This window comes from Eptatretus burgeri, chromosome 6, assembly GCF_056783735.1.
Source record: "Eptatretus burgeri isolate ZD-2024b chromosome 6, Ebu_testis_v1, whole genome shotgun sequence".
Classification (NCBI taxonomy): Eukaryota; Metazoa; Chordata; class Myxini; order Myxiniformes; family Myxinidae; genus Eptatretus; species Eptatretus burgeri.
In genome coordinates this window covers 51,532,978-51,548,334 of record NC_140966.1, presented here as the reverse complement: position 1 = coordinate 51,548,334, position 15,357 = coordinate 51,532,978, and the positions used below count along the sequence as shown (strand labels likewise).

General features: G+C 47.7%; 2 protein-coding genes across 5 annotated transcripts in view; both read left to right on the top strand.

Moving 5' to 3' along the window:
• Positions 1-3,551, top strand: part of LOC147024770 (uncharacterized) — a 28,444-nt gene extending 24,893 nt beyond the window's left edge. Inside the window, exons 5-6 of the mRNA XM_085887048.1 lie at positions 1,690-3,330; positions 3,528-3,551. Of these exons, the coding sequence (XP_085743174.1) occupies positions 1,690-3,330; positions 3,528-3,551 (1,665 nt within the window). The remainder of the gene's footprint in view (positions 1-1,689; positions 3,331-3,527) is intronic.
• Positions 3,355-15,357, top strand: part of LOC147024769 (uncharacterized) — a 31,842-nt gene continuing 19,839 nt past the window's right edge. For 3 of the 4 annotated variants that reach the window (XM_085885001.1, XM_085885000.1, XM_085884999.1), the window contains exons 1-3: positions 3,355-4,177; positions 9,958-10,087; positions 11,832-11,957. In XM_085885001.1, coding sequence (XP_085741127.1) covers positions 3,568-4,177; positions 9,958-10,087; positions 11,832-11,957 — 866 coding nt within the window. In that variant the 5' untranslated portion in view covers positions 3,355-3,567. Of the gene's footprint in view, positions 4,178-9,605; positions 10,088-11,831; positions 11,958-15,357 lie in introns of all 4 variants that reach the window. The other variant, XM_085885002.1, reaches the window with a different exon arrangement.

Here is a 15,357-nt window from a genome sequence, read left to right as displayed (position 1 = left end):
CCTTCTGTACTTTCCATGCTCTGTCCCCCCCTCCCCCCCCAACCCCCAACTCCCCAGGCTTTGCAGGTTGCACAAAGTCTGCCAGTAACTCACAAAACCCAGGATCACTGCTCAATCCAACTCACTCGTTCCTCGATTTCTCTGCACGTGGAACCAAGTTCCTCAGTTTCTTCAATCTCATTTTTCCCTCCAGGGCTTTCAAGACAGTTGTTCACCATGATCTCAGATCATCCCCCATCCAAAAACCATGTTCTTTTCTACCCCCATTCACCATACCCAAGCCCACCTCTTTCCAAGTTTCCAGTTTTTCCTTCCTGAGAGTTTGTACTTGTATTAATCTTGTTCACCCCCTGTGTCCCCAGCTCCACATCACTTATTTTTCTACTTTTCCTTTTATTCTGTTATGTCCTGATCCATTTTATGTTTTCACTCCTCCACGAGCCTCGACATTGTATTAAAAAAATGATGTATCTTACTTAAGTTGAGCATTGAGATGTCACATTTTTATGCAAATGAGGCGCCACACACATTGTGAGCATATATGGCGAAAATGGAGGCTAACTTTTTAAAACTTTGATTTGAGTCCTGTGAAGATGACCCCAAGTGAGTTTGGTCAGTAGATATGACCGACCAACAAACTCTTGCCCAGATCTACAGTAGGTATGTATTAATCATGTGGGTTAAGGCTACCAAAATACCGACAGAAATACATTTTTTTTTTTTTTTTTTTTTTTTTTTTGTATACCTTGGTCGAGGCTCGTATGAGAGCTAACACACAACTCACAGCAAGGAGGCATGAGACAAGAGGGGCGGGAGTGGAAGGGACAAAACATTGGGGAACAGACACAGGTGAACTGTGGAAGGGAGAGGGATGGGGATGGGACGGGGAACATGGCGAGGGGAAGATGGACATTAAAGGGACTTTCAGGAAGGAAAGCAGGAGAATTGAAGGAAGTGGGCTTGGGTGGATTATCGGGGGTAGAAAAGATCGAGGATTTGGATGGGGGAAGATAAGAGGTGGTGGTGAACAGCTGTTTTGAAAGCCTGGAGGGAAGAATGGGAAAGAATAGAGTGAGGAAGTTTATTCCAAAGGCGGGATAAAAGAGGAATGAAAGAGTGAAGATGAGCAGTGATTCGTGATTTTGGTAGTTTTACCAGAAGGGGGTTGTTGGCGGACCTTGAGCGCCCTGTGGAAATGTGGTTGGGACAAATCACAGAGAGAGCAGGGGGGGCAAGGCTGGAGAGGAGTCGGTAGAAGACAGAAAGACCACCGACCAACCTGCGGTGATTGAGTGAGAGGCCCAAAGACTCAGCTTCATTGCGGGAGATGCCAATGATCTTAAAAGCCCTGGTTTCGACAGCGTGAAGTCGAGAAAGGTGGGAGGCAGGAGCACCAGCCCAGAGGGGAGAGCAGTACTCCATCAGGCGTTTCCAAATTTCCAAAAAAATGAATGCCATTTCATTGCAAATCGCACAATAAACTACATCTAACTGCGCATACAATTTAATAGATGAAAGGATTTTTTGTTTGATTATTTCCCAATCAAATCCTTTTCCCAGTCGTTTTGCTCCTCCTGTTCCCTCGCTTCATACTTTTGCCATTTCTTTTTATGACTTGATCAAACATGTATAGTAAGTGGAAATTTAATTTTTATCTCATTGCCTTCCTTTTTTTTTTATCTCCCACAGTGCCTTTTCCCTTTAGGTTATTATCCCATTGATACCCTCGTTGTTTCTGGTGGCCGGGACCTCTGCCATCGCACACCACCTAAACTTTCTCTTCTTGAACATTCGCTCCAATCTCCTCTGTCTTCTTTCCCTGGAGCATCAAACCTTACTTCTATTGACTCTTCCAAGCTCAATTTCACGTCCCCTCCGTTGTCAGTTTCTTGCTCTGCACATCCTTCTTTATCAACATGCAACTCTTCTCAATCTCCTGAGAAAAATTTGAGGCCTTTTTCATCGCTGTCTAATTTGAGCAACACCATTACAACTCCGATTGCCAAATCTAGCCCTAAACATTATTGTAGTACATATTGTAACCTCACCCACTGCTCCAACATTTGCTTTAACTCACACAGTGATCTCAAAGAAAGTGCTGCTGTTCACCAAAACTCACGACCAACCCTTGATTCAATTTTCCTTTCGATTGGCCTTTTTCTTAATTCCAACACTTCAATAGGTGCACAAAACAACCCTCTGCATGATCCTCTCAGCCCTCTGCATGAACCTGTTGGCCCTTTGCATGAGCCTGTCAGTCCTCTGCACGAGCCTTTCGGTCCTCTGCACGAGCCTTTCGGTCCTCTGAACGAGCCTCTCGGTCCTCTGCACGAGTTTCTCGGCCCTCTGCACGAGTTTCTTGGCCCTCTGCACGAGCCTGTCAACGAGCCTCTCAGCCCTCTGCTCGAGCCTCCAGGCCCTCTGTTCGAGTCTCCAGGCCCTCTGTTCGAGTCTCCAGGCCCTCTGTTCGAGTCTCCAGGCCCTCTGTTCGAGTCTCCAGGCCCTCTGTTCGAGTCTCCAGGCCCTCTGTTCGAGTCTCCAGGCCCTCTGTTCGAGTCTCCAGGCCCTCTGTTCGAGTCTCCAGGCCCTCTGCTCGAGTCTCCAGGCCCTCTGCTCGAGTCTCCAGGCCCTCTGCTCGAGTCTCCAGGCCCTCTGCTCGAGTCTCCCGGCCCTCTGCTCGAGTCTCCCGGCCCTCTGCTCGAGTCTCCCGGCCCTCTGCTCGAGCCTCCCTGCCCTGCTTCCCTGTCTCCGGGCCCTGCTCCCCTGTCTCCGGGCCCTGCTCCCCTGTCTCCGGGCCCTGCTCCCCTGTCTCCGGGCCCTGCTCCCCTGTCTCCGGGCCCTGCTCCCCTGTCTCCGGGCCCTGCTCCCCTGTCTCCGGGCCCTGCTCCCCTGTCTCCGGGCCCTGCTCCCCTGTCTCCGGGCCCTGCTCCCCTGTCTCCGGGCCCTGCTCCCCTGTCTCCGGGCCCTGCTCCCCTGTCTCCGGGCCCTGCTCCCCTGTCTCCGGGCCCTGCTCCCCTGTCTCCGGGCCCTGCTCCCCTGTCTCCGGGCCCTGCTCCCCTGTCTCCGGGCCCTGCTCCCCTGTCTCCGGGCCCTGCTCCCCTGTCTCCGGGCCCTGCTCCCCTGTCTCCGGGCCCTGCTCCCCTGTCTCCGGGCCCTGCTCCCCTGTCTCCGGGCCCTGCTCCCCGGTCTCCGGGCCCTGCCCCCCGGTCTCCCGGCCCTGCCCCCCGGTCTCCCGGCCCTGCCCCCCGGTCTCCCGGCCCTGCCCCCCGGTCTCCCGGCCCTGCCCCCGGGTCTCCCGGCCCTGCCCCCGGTCTCCCGGCCCTGCCCCCGGTCTCCCGGCCCTGCCCCCCGGTCTCCCGGCCCTGCCCCCGGTCTCCCGGCCCTGCCCCCCGGTCTCCCGGCCCTGCCGCCCGGTCTCCGGGCCCTGCCGCCCGGTCTCCCGGCCCTGCCGCCCGGTCTCCCGGCCCTGCCGCCCGGTCTCCCGGCCCTGCCCCCCCCTCTCCAGGTCCTGCCCCCCCGTCTCCCAGCCTACTTCCAACCTCTCCCCCTGATGAAGTTGAGGCATCTATGCTATTCCAGAATCAACCAAACAATGCTGTTTTTCAAGATGCCAGCACTCTTTGCTTGCTCCGAAATCTTCATGTGCTGCCATTAAGTCCTCCAGAAACACCAAGTCCCCCGTATATACTCGAGTCTAATAACACCTTGTATCTTACAGAGATTACTCCTGCCGTACCCTCACCTAAACTCCTCGATATCCCAGCCACATCCCCCAAATGCAACCTGCCCAGCCCAACGCATTATTTGGCATCTAGTTCTTCCTCTTTGCAGGCTTTGGATTCCACTACAAACATCTTGCCTGAAAGCTCATGTTTCTCTCATAGGTTACAATGGCAGGTCCACAACTCTTTCTGCTGCCTTGATGCGGCCCTTTCTGCTCTTGTCCACTTGCGGATACTGCGCCAATTTCTTTGCAATCGTCTTCCAGAAGGCAGCAATTTGGATAATTTTGCCCACATTTGTGGCAACGAAAGCATGGACATTGTCACAAATATACCAGATGGAACACATGGTTGTGATAGCAATGAAGACCATGGAAATGGAGCTCAAGATTGGACAACTTCAGCATTAAGGCCTGCCTGCACAACTGGATGTGCCAAAGAAAGGATTGGGAGAGGTAAGTAGGAATGTATGTGACTATGCAACATGTGAAAATGCTATTACCTGCTACATTAAAAAAAAATGTCTTTGTTGTTTTTTTGCTTTGCATTATTTCATGTCAAATGCTTCAAATAAGCCCTCTCTTATTCTCATCAGCAAAACTAAATTGTGTAAACAATAGCTACAAGCTCCATGCTTCACTAATCGGCATATTTGCTGGATGTATAATTTTTAAAGGAATATCAATATATATCCCGTCAAAAATGACGTGTTGGAGTTATTTCATTAACCTGGAAGATATGATGTTTCTTGGCAAGAAGTGTAATTTCAAAACACCACATATACAAATGTGACCCTATTTTATTTATCCTCTGGGACATTTAGTTTCGATGGTACAGCCTCGTAAGCATGCCATAGTCTAAAGCCTCGGCCTAGCGTCAGGTGTGCTTGTATCTTCTTTATTTATTCGACATCCTACAGATGTAAATGAACACTCCTTTTACTCTGCATGCGTTGCACATCATGTACTGCAAATTTAACCTCCCTACACCTTGTATTTATTGTTATTTTAAAAAATGCTTTTATACACTGCCCTTGAGGCTCAGTTTGCAGGTCACCATCTACAATTACAATGGAAGAGATATAATTACTCTGTTTTTCGAGTTTTTTTTATCCTCAAAAGTAAACCACAGTGAGCACGCAGTCATGTTAAAAGATTAACCTTCTGTTCTGTTCTTGTGTATGGCAGCTTGGCTGCCAGGTAGCTATCACTTATTGGAGCGCAGTTGTACCGCTGATGTTGTGCCCCTCCACAATTGCACTGGTACTCATTTTGCCAACCTCGGAAGGATGACAGGCTGAGTCGACCCCACCTGGTGTTAATTCAGCAGCCATCGGAGCTAAAACTCAGGACCTCAGGATCCCAAGCCAGCCACCCCAACCACTAAGCCAACACCAAGCTTGATTAGCCTTTAAAACCTTACTGAAATCGTCCTTATGAAGGGGGTACAGACAAACACCCAAATACACAGATATACAGATACACACTGTGTTTTATATAGGTAGGTATTTTGATTTTCTTTAAAAACTTGACGTTTTAAAATTTAATTATTAGAGTGATCTTACAAAATTCTTACTGACCGTACATCTAACTTGCTGAAAGCTAAGTACTTCATTATAATCTGAATATGAGAAAAAGGCTCTGCCGGCCGGTGTTGGCTTAATGGTTAAGGTGGCAAGCTTAAGATCTTAGCGTCTTGAGGTCAAGCCCCTGTCCTACCATTAAATAACACCAGGTGGGTTGACTCGGCCTGTAATCCTTCTGAAGCGAGCAAAATGAGTACCAGCTTACTGGAAAAAGGGGGTACTGCATCAGTGGCACAGTCGCACTCCCAGCAATAATGCAACTAGCAGCCATAGGCTGCATACAAAATCATAATAATAATAATTAGAAAATACACTGCAGGGGGGGGCGGGGGGGGGAACAGCCCAAATACACAAAGGTGCTGACATTTTGAGATGTCTACCCTTTATTGGAACAAGGGGTGTCTGCCCTCCTTTCTTGCTCAAATGAAAGGTAGACACCCCAAACGTCAGCCCCTTGTGAGTTTTTTTATTTTATTTTTTTATTTTTTAACTGTGAGAAAAGTTGCCCCTTTTTCCATTGTTCATTGACAATACTGTGCAGTCAACGCAGCTTGCTATTTTTTGTTGGAACTCGTATTATTTTCCTGATTAACCTAAATATAGTAGTCTGTTGTCAGCTGTTGTTACTGTTGTTTTAACTGGAATTTTTAGGAACACTTGTTATAAAAATCATCATTTGTGTGATTTGTCCATCTAAAAGTCTTGTTATGTTGATCATTTTGACTGTAAACACAACTCAAATGCTTTTAAGGTGGACAATCCTCAATCAATCAATCAATCACATTTTAGTTCCCATTCAGGTGTCTTTGATTTATTTATTTTATTTATATATACTTTGCCATCTCTCCTACCCACATACCACATTGAATTATTTATCTATTTAAATGCATTTTATTAGATTATTTTACTAAGTATAAACGGATTATGCCTGGTGTTGGCTGCATGGTTAAGGCGCTGTCACACCTTGACGATTTAGCCAGCGTATGCCGACTTGTGAAAAATTTGTCTAAAACGCTGGCACACGTCGAATACGTTATGGGTAAGTTTTGTATACATTAAGAGCACGCTGAAAAACACTGCCATACGTCGTAGTACGCTGGCTTTCATCGTTGTACTTTGCGGTTGTCCTTAAATTTTAGCATGCTTAAAATTTTATGACGTATGCCAGCGTATGACTCACACGGTCCGCTACGCTGGCCATAAGTTGTAGGCACATTATGCGATCGTTGACACACGTCGACACACGTTACTTGTAAGTTACTCATAAGTCGAAACACGTCGAGGTAATGTTTGGCGTACCCGAAACTTATTTATAACCTATGAGTAACGTGTTGTAGGCACGTTATGCGATCGTTGACACATGTCGAAGCACGTTACTTGTAAGTTACTCGTAAGTCGAAACACGTCGAGGTAATGCTTAGCGTACCCAAAACTTATTTCTAACCTATGAGTAACGTGCTTTGAACCTATGTGTAACGTACCTCCAACGCATATTGACGTATGTAGACATATTTGATCGACGTCTTCCGGATGACCACAGAACTTACTGAATGTGTTTCTAATTTACAGCTACTGTATAATGGTGTATTGGCAGCGTTTTAAAAAAAAACAATAACTTCCGATATTTCGTCACGTGCTGTTACGTCACGTCCGATTGCCTTTTCAGTTTGCTCATGTCTTATTCTTAGTTCCTCCTCTGTGAATATTTTCTGTTTGAGGATATTGTCACGTCGACATCGAAACTTAAAAGCAAATGTCCGAATATATTTAAAAATTTGTGATAGACTAAAAAAATAATAATAATAAAAAAACAACAACTTCAGATATTTCGTCACGTGCCCTCACGGAGCCAAGGAGAAAAAAGAAAATGTGCCTTGATGGAGAAAATAAGTTTCGGGTATGCTAAACATTACCTCGACATGTTTCAACTTATTAGTAACTTACAAGGAACTTGTGTCGACGTGTGTCAACGATCGCATATCGTGCCTACAACTTATTCCCAGCGTAGCGGAACGTGTGAGCCATACGGCGAGTACGTCGTAAAATTTTCAGAATGCTTGAAATATCACGACGTACTTGACGTACCACGAAATATGACAGCATACTTCATCGTTTTTCAGCGTGCTCTTAACGTATACACAACTTACCCATAACGTATTCGACGTGTGCCAGTTTGGTTCGGTAAATTTTTCGCAGGTCGGCATACGCTGGCTAAATCATCAAGGTGTGACTGCGTAGTTGACACTTCCAATTTTCAGGCGGTTACGATTTAAATCGTGGTGTGGCAGCTTTTTAATAGGCTATGCCACGAGTTCGTCGGCGATACGTGCAGCACGCTATGCCTAAGTTAGACTATCGTTGGGCATAGGTTGTGAACGCCGACAACAGGCTAAGCATTCGTTGGTATAAGTTATCTATAAGACAACGAAACGTTCTGTGCCCATTACTAATATGTTACGCCTTTAGGGTGGTGGGCTTTGGATCCAAGGGTCCTGAGTTCAAATCCCGCTCAGCTGTTGAATCAATACCAGGTGGGGTTAACTCAGTCTGTCATCCTTCCGAGGTCGGCAAAATGACTGCCAGCATGCTGGTATACTGTCGGAGTGGCGACCCGTCCAGGATTGTACCCAATAGCCAAGGAGACTGCTTTGGCAGCACCAACGCTCTGCACAGAGTATGGTCCCAATCTCCTCTCCTCCTCCTATAAAAGGACTACCTACTTCACCTTGAATTGTTTATTTATTTACACTTTGCCATTACCGCTACCTACATGCAACCTGAATTATTTATTTATTAATATACACTTTTCTACCACTGGTGCTGAAATACCACCTTCAATTTTTTTTTTTTACACCTTTTACACTTATTTATTTATTTAAATGAAAAATGTACAAGTCCAATTTTTTAAGGTGCAGTGAGTTATTTAAATATACTAACTGTGTCCTTGTTGTGGACGTGCATTCTTCTATGTCTTATTTTGCATTGCTTATTTATCACAAATTGTCAAAATGCTTTACAAAAAAGAAAGGGTAAAAAGAGTGAATAAATAGCATCGGTAAAATGATAACAAGAGGTGCAGTTGGAGGAGGGAGGGAGTGGGGGGTGGGGTGGGGTGGGAGGAAGGAGGGGATGGGGTAGGGTTGGGAAGTGGCATGGTGGGAGTCCGGACGGAGGGGTGAGAAGCAGGGAAGCGATGGTGTAGTGTGAGAGGATGCAGGGGATAGGGTGGAATGAAGGTGGGGATGGGGAAATGTGGGATGAGGGAGGGGAAGGGTTGGAGTTGGAGGAGATGGGAGCAGAAAGAGGGGGGTGGGAGGAGGAGGGAGGGGAAGGGATGGTTTTGCAGTCTGAAGGGGAATAGGCACAGTGAGAGTCTGGAGGGAGTGGGGTCGGAGGCGGTGGGAGGAGAGGGGAAGGGGTGCAGTGGGAGTCTGGAGGGACGGGGGGTCGGAAGAGGTGGGAGGAGGGAGGGGAAAGGGTGGTGTGGGAGTCCAGAGGGAGGGGAAGGAGTGCAGTGGGAGTCCGGATGGAGGGGGTGGGGTAGGAGGAGGTAGGGGATATGGTGGGATGATGGATAGGGTGGGAAGAGGGAGGGATGGGGTGTGTTGGGAGTCTGGAGGAGGGAGGGGAAGGGGTGGGTTGGGAGTCTGGAGGAGGGAGGGGAAGGGGTGGGTTGGGAGTCTGGAGGAGGGAGGGAAGGGGTGGGTTGGGAGTCTGGAGGAGGGAGGGGAAGGGGTGGGTTGGGAGTCTGGAGGAGGGAGGGGAAGGGGTGGGTTGGGAGTCTGGAGGAGCGAAGGGGGGGGTGGGAGTCTGGAGGAAGGTGTGGAGGAGCTGGGGTGGGAGAAAGATTTGGAAATCATGTGCATATTACATATGCAAAAATGGTGGAACTTATCCTTCACACACTGAACTATTATGCATGCAGTATTTGCTTTGTCCATTTTGACTCAGAGTTCGGCATTTATTCTTCCCTTAACAACAATCTTTGTCATTCCTTGTTTTGATGTTTGTTGCTGTTTTGTTCACTCAAAGCATCTGTGAAGGGGGGGAGGGTGGAGGAAGGTTAGTGGGTAAAGTGGGGGATAAATTTATTTTGTGCCATGACTCATAATTCCCTCTGTCTATTGCAGGGGTCAGTAAACCTTTTGCATTGTGGCATGTCTGTAGGCAAAAATTGTGTTGCCCATTGCCTGCACTGCTGTCAATGTTGTGTTCGAGGGATTCATTGCATTGTTCTTCGGGACCTCACACCAGTGGCATTAAGCCTATATTGAACTTTGGTTTATTACTCTTTGCAGATCATTTGGGAGAGATTGTGCTGTTGAAAAGCGGTTCCTTTTGGTGACGGTGACAAAAGACCAATCTTCACAGGGGGTTGTAATTCATGGGTAACCTGAATAAGGTCCCTTCATGAACTGTATAATTGTACCTTGTTGGTGCCCGAGAAATAACTGCAAATTTTTTGGAAAGACAAATTGGTGATGTTTTACATTAGAAACAAATTTTGGCTCTATTCATGGACATAGGCTATTGTGGACGGTGCCAGAGAACCTGCAAATAGAACTGGATGAAAAGAACAGTGAATGGGCCTTGGGAAAATTTCATGCAGAAGGTACCACTTGACAATGTTTTGTTTGTGTTTTGTTTCAGGAAAATCTGAGCCATTGGTGTTTGCATTGACTACCCTGCTAACAGAGACACCAGACCTGGAGCACTTATTCCTACAAGAGTTTTCTTGGAAGAAAATTTGTCATGTCTGTGGATTCATGTCATTGGATAGGTATGGAATTTGTGCAGTTGAGAATATCATTCCTTTAACCCACTTTTTTCTTGTCTGTTGAACCGGCACCTTGTGATTGTCTCATTCTCTTTGCTCACTGCATTCTTGAAATGCTTTAACCCATTGACACTAAGGTTTTTCAACACTGACTTGTGATGTTTTTTCTACTCTCACTGAGTCCACCCCCCCTCCCCCAATCTACTTTCTGACCAAACTTCTTGACGAAGTTGTCGCTCAAACTCTTGGGTTTCACCATGTTCTTTCTTGGGCAAACCACATTTCAAAGTTGGCCTCCAAAGCCAATTGCTGACTGGACATCCTCCGTCATACAGAGCCCTTCCTTGGCACACCTGTTCCCTTGTCCACCTACAAGGCCATCATATGCAGCTTGATGACATACTGCTCTCCCCTCTGAGGCCCCAGCCTCACCTTACACAGCTTGATGGCATTGAAACAAAGGCCTTCAATATCATTGGAATCTCTTGTGATGAAGCTGAGTCTATGGGCTTATCACTTCGCCATCACCGTCAGGTCGGTGGTCTCTCTGCCTTCTTCAGCCTCATTTCTCGACTTGCACCCTCTGCCCTCTCCATGTGTTGTCCCCCCCCCCCCAACTCCCCAGTTAGATAGAAAAGAGGACAGGAAAGAGAAAGAAGTCACGTCATGTTGGTGACGTAGTGAGCAGGTTTGGCCTACATGTGTCCCAACGTGGTGTCATTGCTGGTTAGTTAGATGCAGGTGGGAGATGTGCTGTCATGTGGTATCGTATAGTGCTTTGCTCTGAAATAAACTGTTGTTGGATTGCACAACCATGCGAGTCAATGAGGTGTATGTGCCGGAAGATGCAAGGGTGTATGGTGTGTGTGTGAAAGACGTGTGAGAAGTCATTTCTACCACGACTTTGGTCAGTGCCCATTCCGCTTGGCACTTTGGGACGTGCCTGGCTTGGCGCCTTTTGCATTCTGCTTGGAAGGCTTTGCGAACTGCTAGAAGCGTCCGTCCAACTTGGCGCTTTCAGAACCACCATGCTTGACGCCTTTTGTGTTCCGCTTGGAAGTACTTTGCTCTTCACTTGGCATTCTGGAAGCCAAGTCAACCCAATCATGTCTCCTCTCCTCAGGATGCAAAAACTCCTTCAGGAGCTGGACTCTGAAGTCAGTGCCTCCCTGCTCTGCACCGTGCCCAGACCGATTTCTTCTCCTGAACTGGGCTGTGCCCGATCTACACATCAACCCTTGTAAACTACTCCATCAAGGGTTTTTATTGCTCTTGCATGGTATCTCCAATCACGTCCGCTTTCGGCAGCCAACACTGATTAGTTGAGATTCGCCGTGATCCAGCCTCTGTGATTCGTCACTGGAAAGCCGGGGGGTCCGGGTGTGAGAGAACAGGGTGCTGCGGGAAGCACCCCTCTTGATCGGCCATGACCGGGACGCTGGAACAGCGAACGGCCACGACAATTACATCGCTGGGATGGCGACTACTTGTCATTCCGAGCATAACCTCCAGTTTTCATCTCGTTCCTTCCAGTGGTTCAGGAGTGCATAGTAGTCAAACAAACACAGAAAGAAACCCAAAAACACACTTCTCAAATTATAGTACGATTTTTCTGACAACTCCCATCATATTGCTATTTGAGATATCTACCTTCCAATGTACAGTATTTCATTTTAGCAGGTCACATATATGTCGTTAAAACCCTCTTCCCTTTCTCATGTTTTTTTTTTTTTCTTTTCTCTTCCAGGCACCATCATGTCTTGCCATCTTTTCCGGCCCTTGATGCAACCTGGCATCCGCTTCACATGAAGCATTTTGTGATTTGTGCGGCCTGTGCAGCTCAAAGACAACCATGCACTCTACAATGGCACCGGTTTGTGGTTATGTTGGAGGATGTTCGGTTAACGATTTTTCAGTTAAATTTGCCTGCCCAGATTGAATTATCGATAAAATTATTTATTTACTTCATTTTTGTCTTTACATCTATTTCTTCAACAAAAACGATTCCAAAATATATAGTTAAATTAGATTGAAAGCATACTAATGGATTATTCCATGCAAATGTTGTCAAGATTTTCTTGTCAGAAAATGAAATGAGACACTGCAACAGAGCAAGCAATTTTAACAGTTCGCTTTCTTATGTGTATAGTCAGGGTTCCTGGAATAACTCAAAAACAGAATGGACCAAATCATAGCAGAATATAAAGAACAATAGAAGTAGGGGTGGGGGCGGAGGGGTGGGGGCGGAGGGGTGGGTGCACACCAGCAGCATGGTGGAGAGACAAAATTGAGGGAGAGTTGGACGAATAAAGGACATGGGAAAGATTGAGAGCAAGTGTAGGAGGACACAGGGGGTGAACAGTATGGATAAAGGCATAGTTTATGTCACAGAAGTACAAGAGAAAACTGCGGAAGAATCAGAAATGTAACAACAAAACAAGAATTGAAGAGGGTGGCGAGATGGTGGGGGGGGGGAGGGGGAGGACCCAGAAAGAGATGGGTGTGGAGAGGGTTCATGAGGGTAGAAAAGTTTGTGTATTGATGGGAGATGACCTGAGATGGAGAAAGTTGGTTTCACAGGTGGGGGAAAAAAAAAGTGTAATGAATGAGTGGAGGTGATCAGTCAGCCTGGATTTTGAGAGTTTCACCACAAATGGGTTACTGGCACACCACATGTGGCCTACACAAGCCTTGGGCGGGGGGGGGGGGTGGCATCACAGAAAGAACAGAGGCTGCAAGACCAGGGAGTTGGTGGAAGAAGACGGAGCACCGACCTGTCTGCTGGTAGATGACCTTAGATAAAGGATAGGGTTGAGAGAGACAGACACAGACACAGACACAGACACAGACACAGACACAGACACAGACACAGACACAGACACAGACACAGACAGACACAGACACAGACACAGACACAGACACAGACACAGACACAGACACAGACACAGACACAGACACAGACACAGACACAGACACAGACACAGACACAGACACAGACACAGACACAGACACAGACACAGACACAGACACAGACACAGACACAGACACAGACACAGACAGACACAGACACAGACACAGACACAGACACAGACACAGACACAGACACAGACACAGACACAGACACAGACACAGACACAGACACAGACACAGACACAGACACAGACACAGACACAGACACAGACACAGACACAGACACAGACACAGACACAGACACAGACAGAGACAGAGACACAGACAGAGACACAGACACCGACACAGACACAGACACAGACACAGACACAGACAGACACAGACAGCCACAGACCGACACAGACAGACACAGACAGACACAGACAGACACAGACAGACACAGACAGACACAGACAGACACAGACAGACACAGACAGACACAGACAGACACAGACAGACACAGCCAGACACAGACAGACCCAGGCAGACACAGACAGACGCAGACAGACACAGACAGACACAGACAGACACAGACAGACGCAGGCAGACACAGACAGACACAGACAGACACAGACAGACACAGACAGACACAGACAGACACAGACAGACACAGACAGACACAGACAGACACAGACAGACACAGACAGACACAGACAGACACAGACAGACACAGACAGACACAGACAGACACAGACAGACACAGACAGACACAGACAGACACACACAGACACAGACACAGACAGACACCGACACAGACACAGACACACACAGACACACACAGACACACACAGACACACACAGACACACACAGACACACACAGACACACACAGACACACACAGACACACACAGACACACACAGACACACACAGACACACACAGACACAGACAGACACACACAGACACACACAGACACACACAGACACACACAGACACACACAGACACACACAGACACACACAGACACAGACACAGACACAGACACAGACACACAGACACAGACACACAGACACAGAGACACAGAGACACAGAGACACAGAGACACAGAGACACAGAGACACAGAGACACAGAGACACAGAGACACAGAGACACAGAGACACAGAGACACAGAGACACAGAGACACAGAGACACAGACACAGAGACACAGAGAGACAGACACAGACACAGACACAGAGAGACAGACACAGACACAGAGAGACAGACACAGACACAGACACAGAGAGACAGACAGACACAGACACACTCACAGGCACAGAGAGACAGACAGACACAGACACAGACACAGACAGACACAGACACAGACACAGACACAGACACAGACACAGACACAGACACAGACACAGACACAGACACAGACACAGACACAGACACAGACACAGACACAGACACAGACACAGACACAGACACAGACACACAGACACAGACACAGAGACAGACACAGACACAGACACAGAGAGACAGACACAGACACAGACACAGAGAGACAGACACAGACACAGACACAGAGAGACAGACACACAGACACAGAGAGACAGACACAGAGAGACAGACACAGACACACAGAGACAGAGAGACAGACACAGAGAGACAGAGACAGACACAGAGAGACAGAGAGACAGACACAGAGAGACAGACACAGACACAGAGAGACAGACACAGACACAGACACAGACACTGACACAGACACAGACACAGACACAGACACAGAGAGACAGACACAGACACAGACACAGACACAGACACAGACACAGACACAGACACAGACACAGACACAGACACAGACACAGACACAGACACAGACACAGACACAGAGAGACAGACACAGACACAGAGAGACAGACACAGACACAGAGAGACAGACACAGACACAGACACAGAGAGACAGACACAGACACAGACACAGAGAGACAGACACAGACACAGACACAGAGAGACAGACACAGACACAGACACAGAGAGACAGACACAGACACAGACACAGAGAGACAGACACAGACACAGACACAGAGAGACAGACACAGACACAGACACAGAGAGACAGACACAGACACAGACACAGAGAGACAGACACAGACACAGACACAGAGAGACAGACACAGACACAGACACAGACACAGACACAGACACAGACACAGACACAGACACAGACACAGACACAGACACAGACACAGACACAGACACAGACACAGACACAGACACAGACACAGACACAGAGAGACAGACACAGACACAGACACAGACACAGACACAGACACAGACAGAGAGACAGACACAGACACAGACACAGAGAGACAGACAGACACAGACACAGACACAGAGAGACA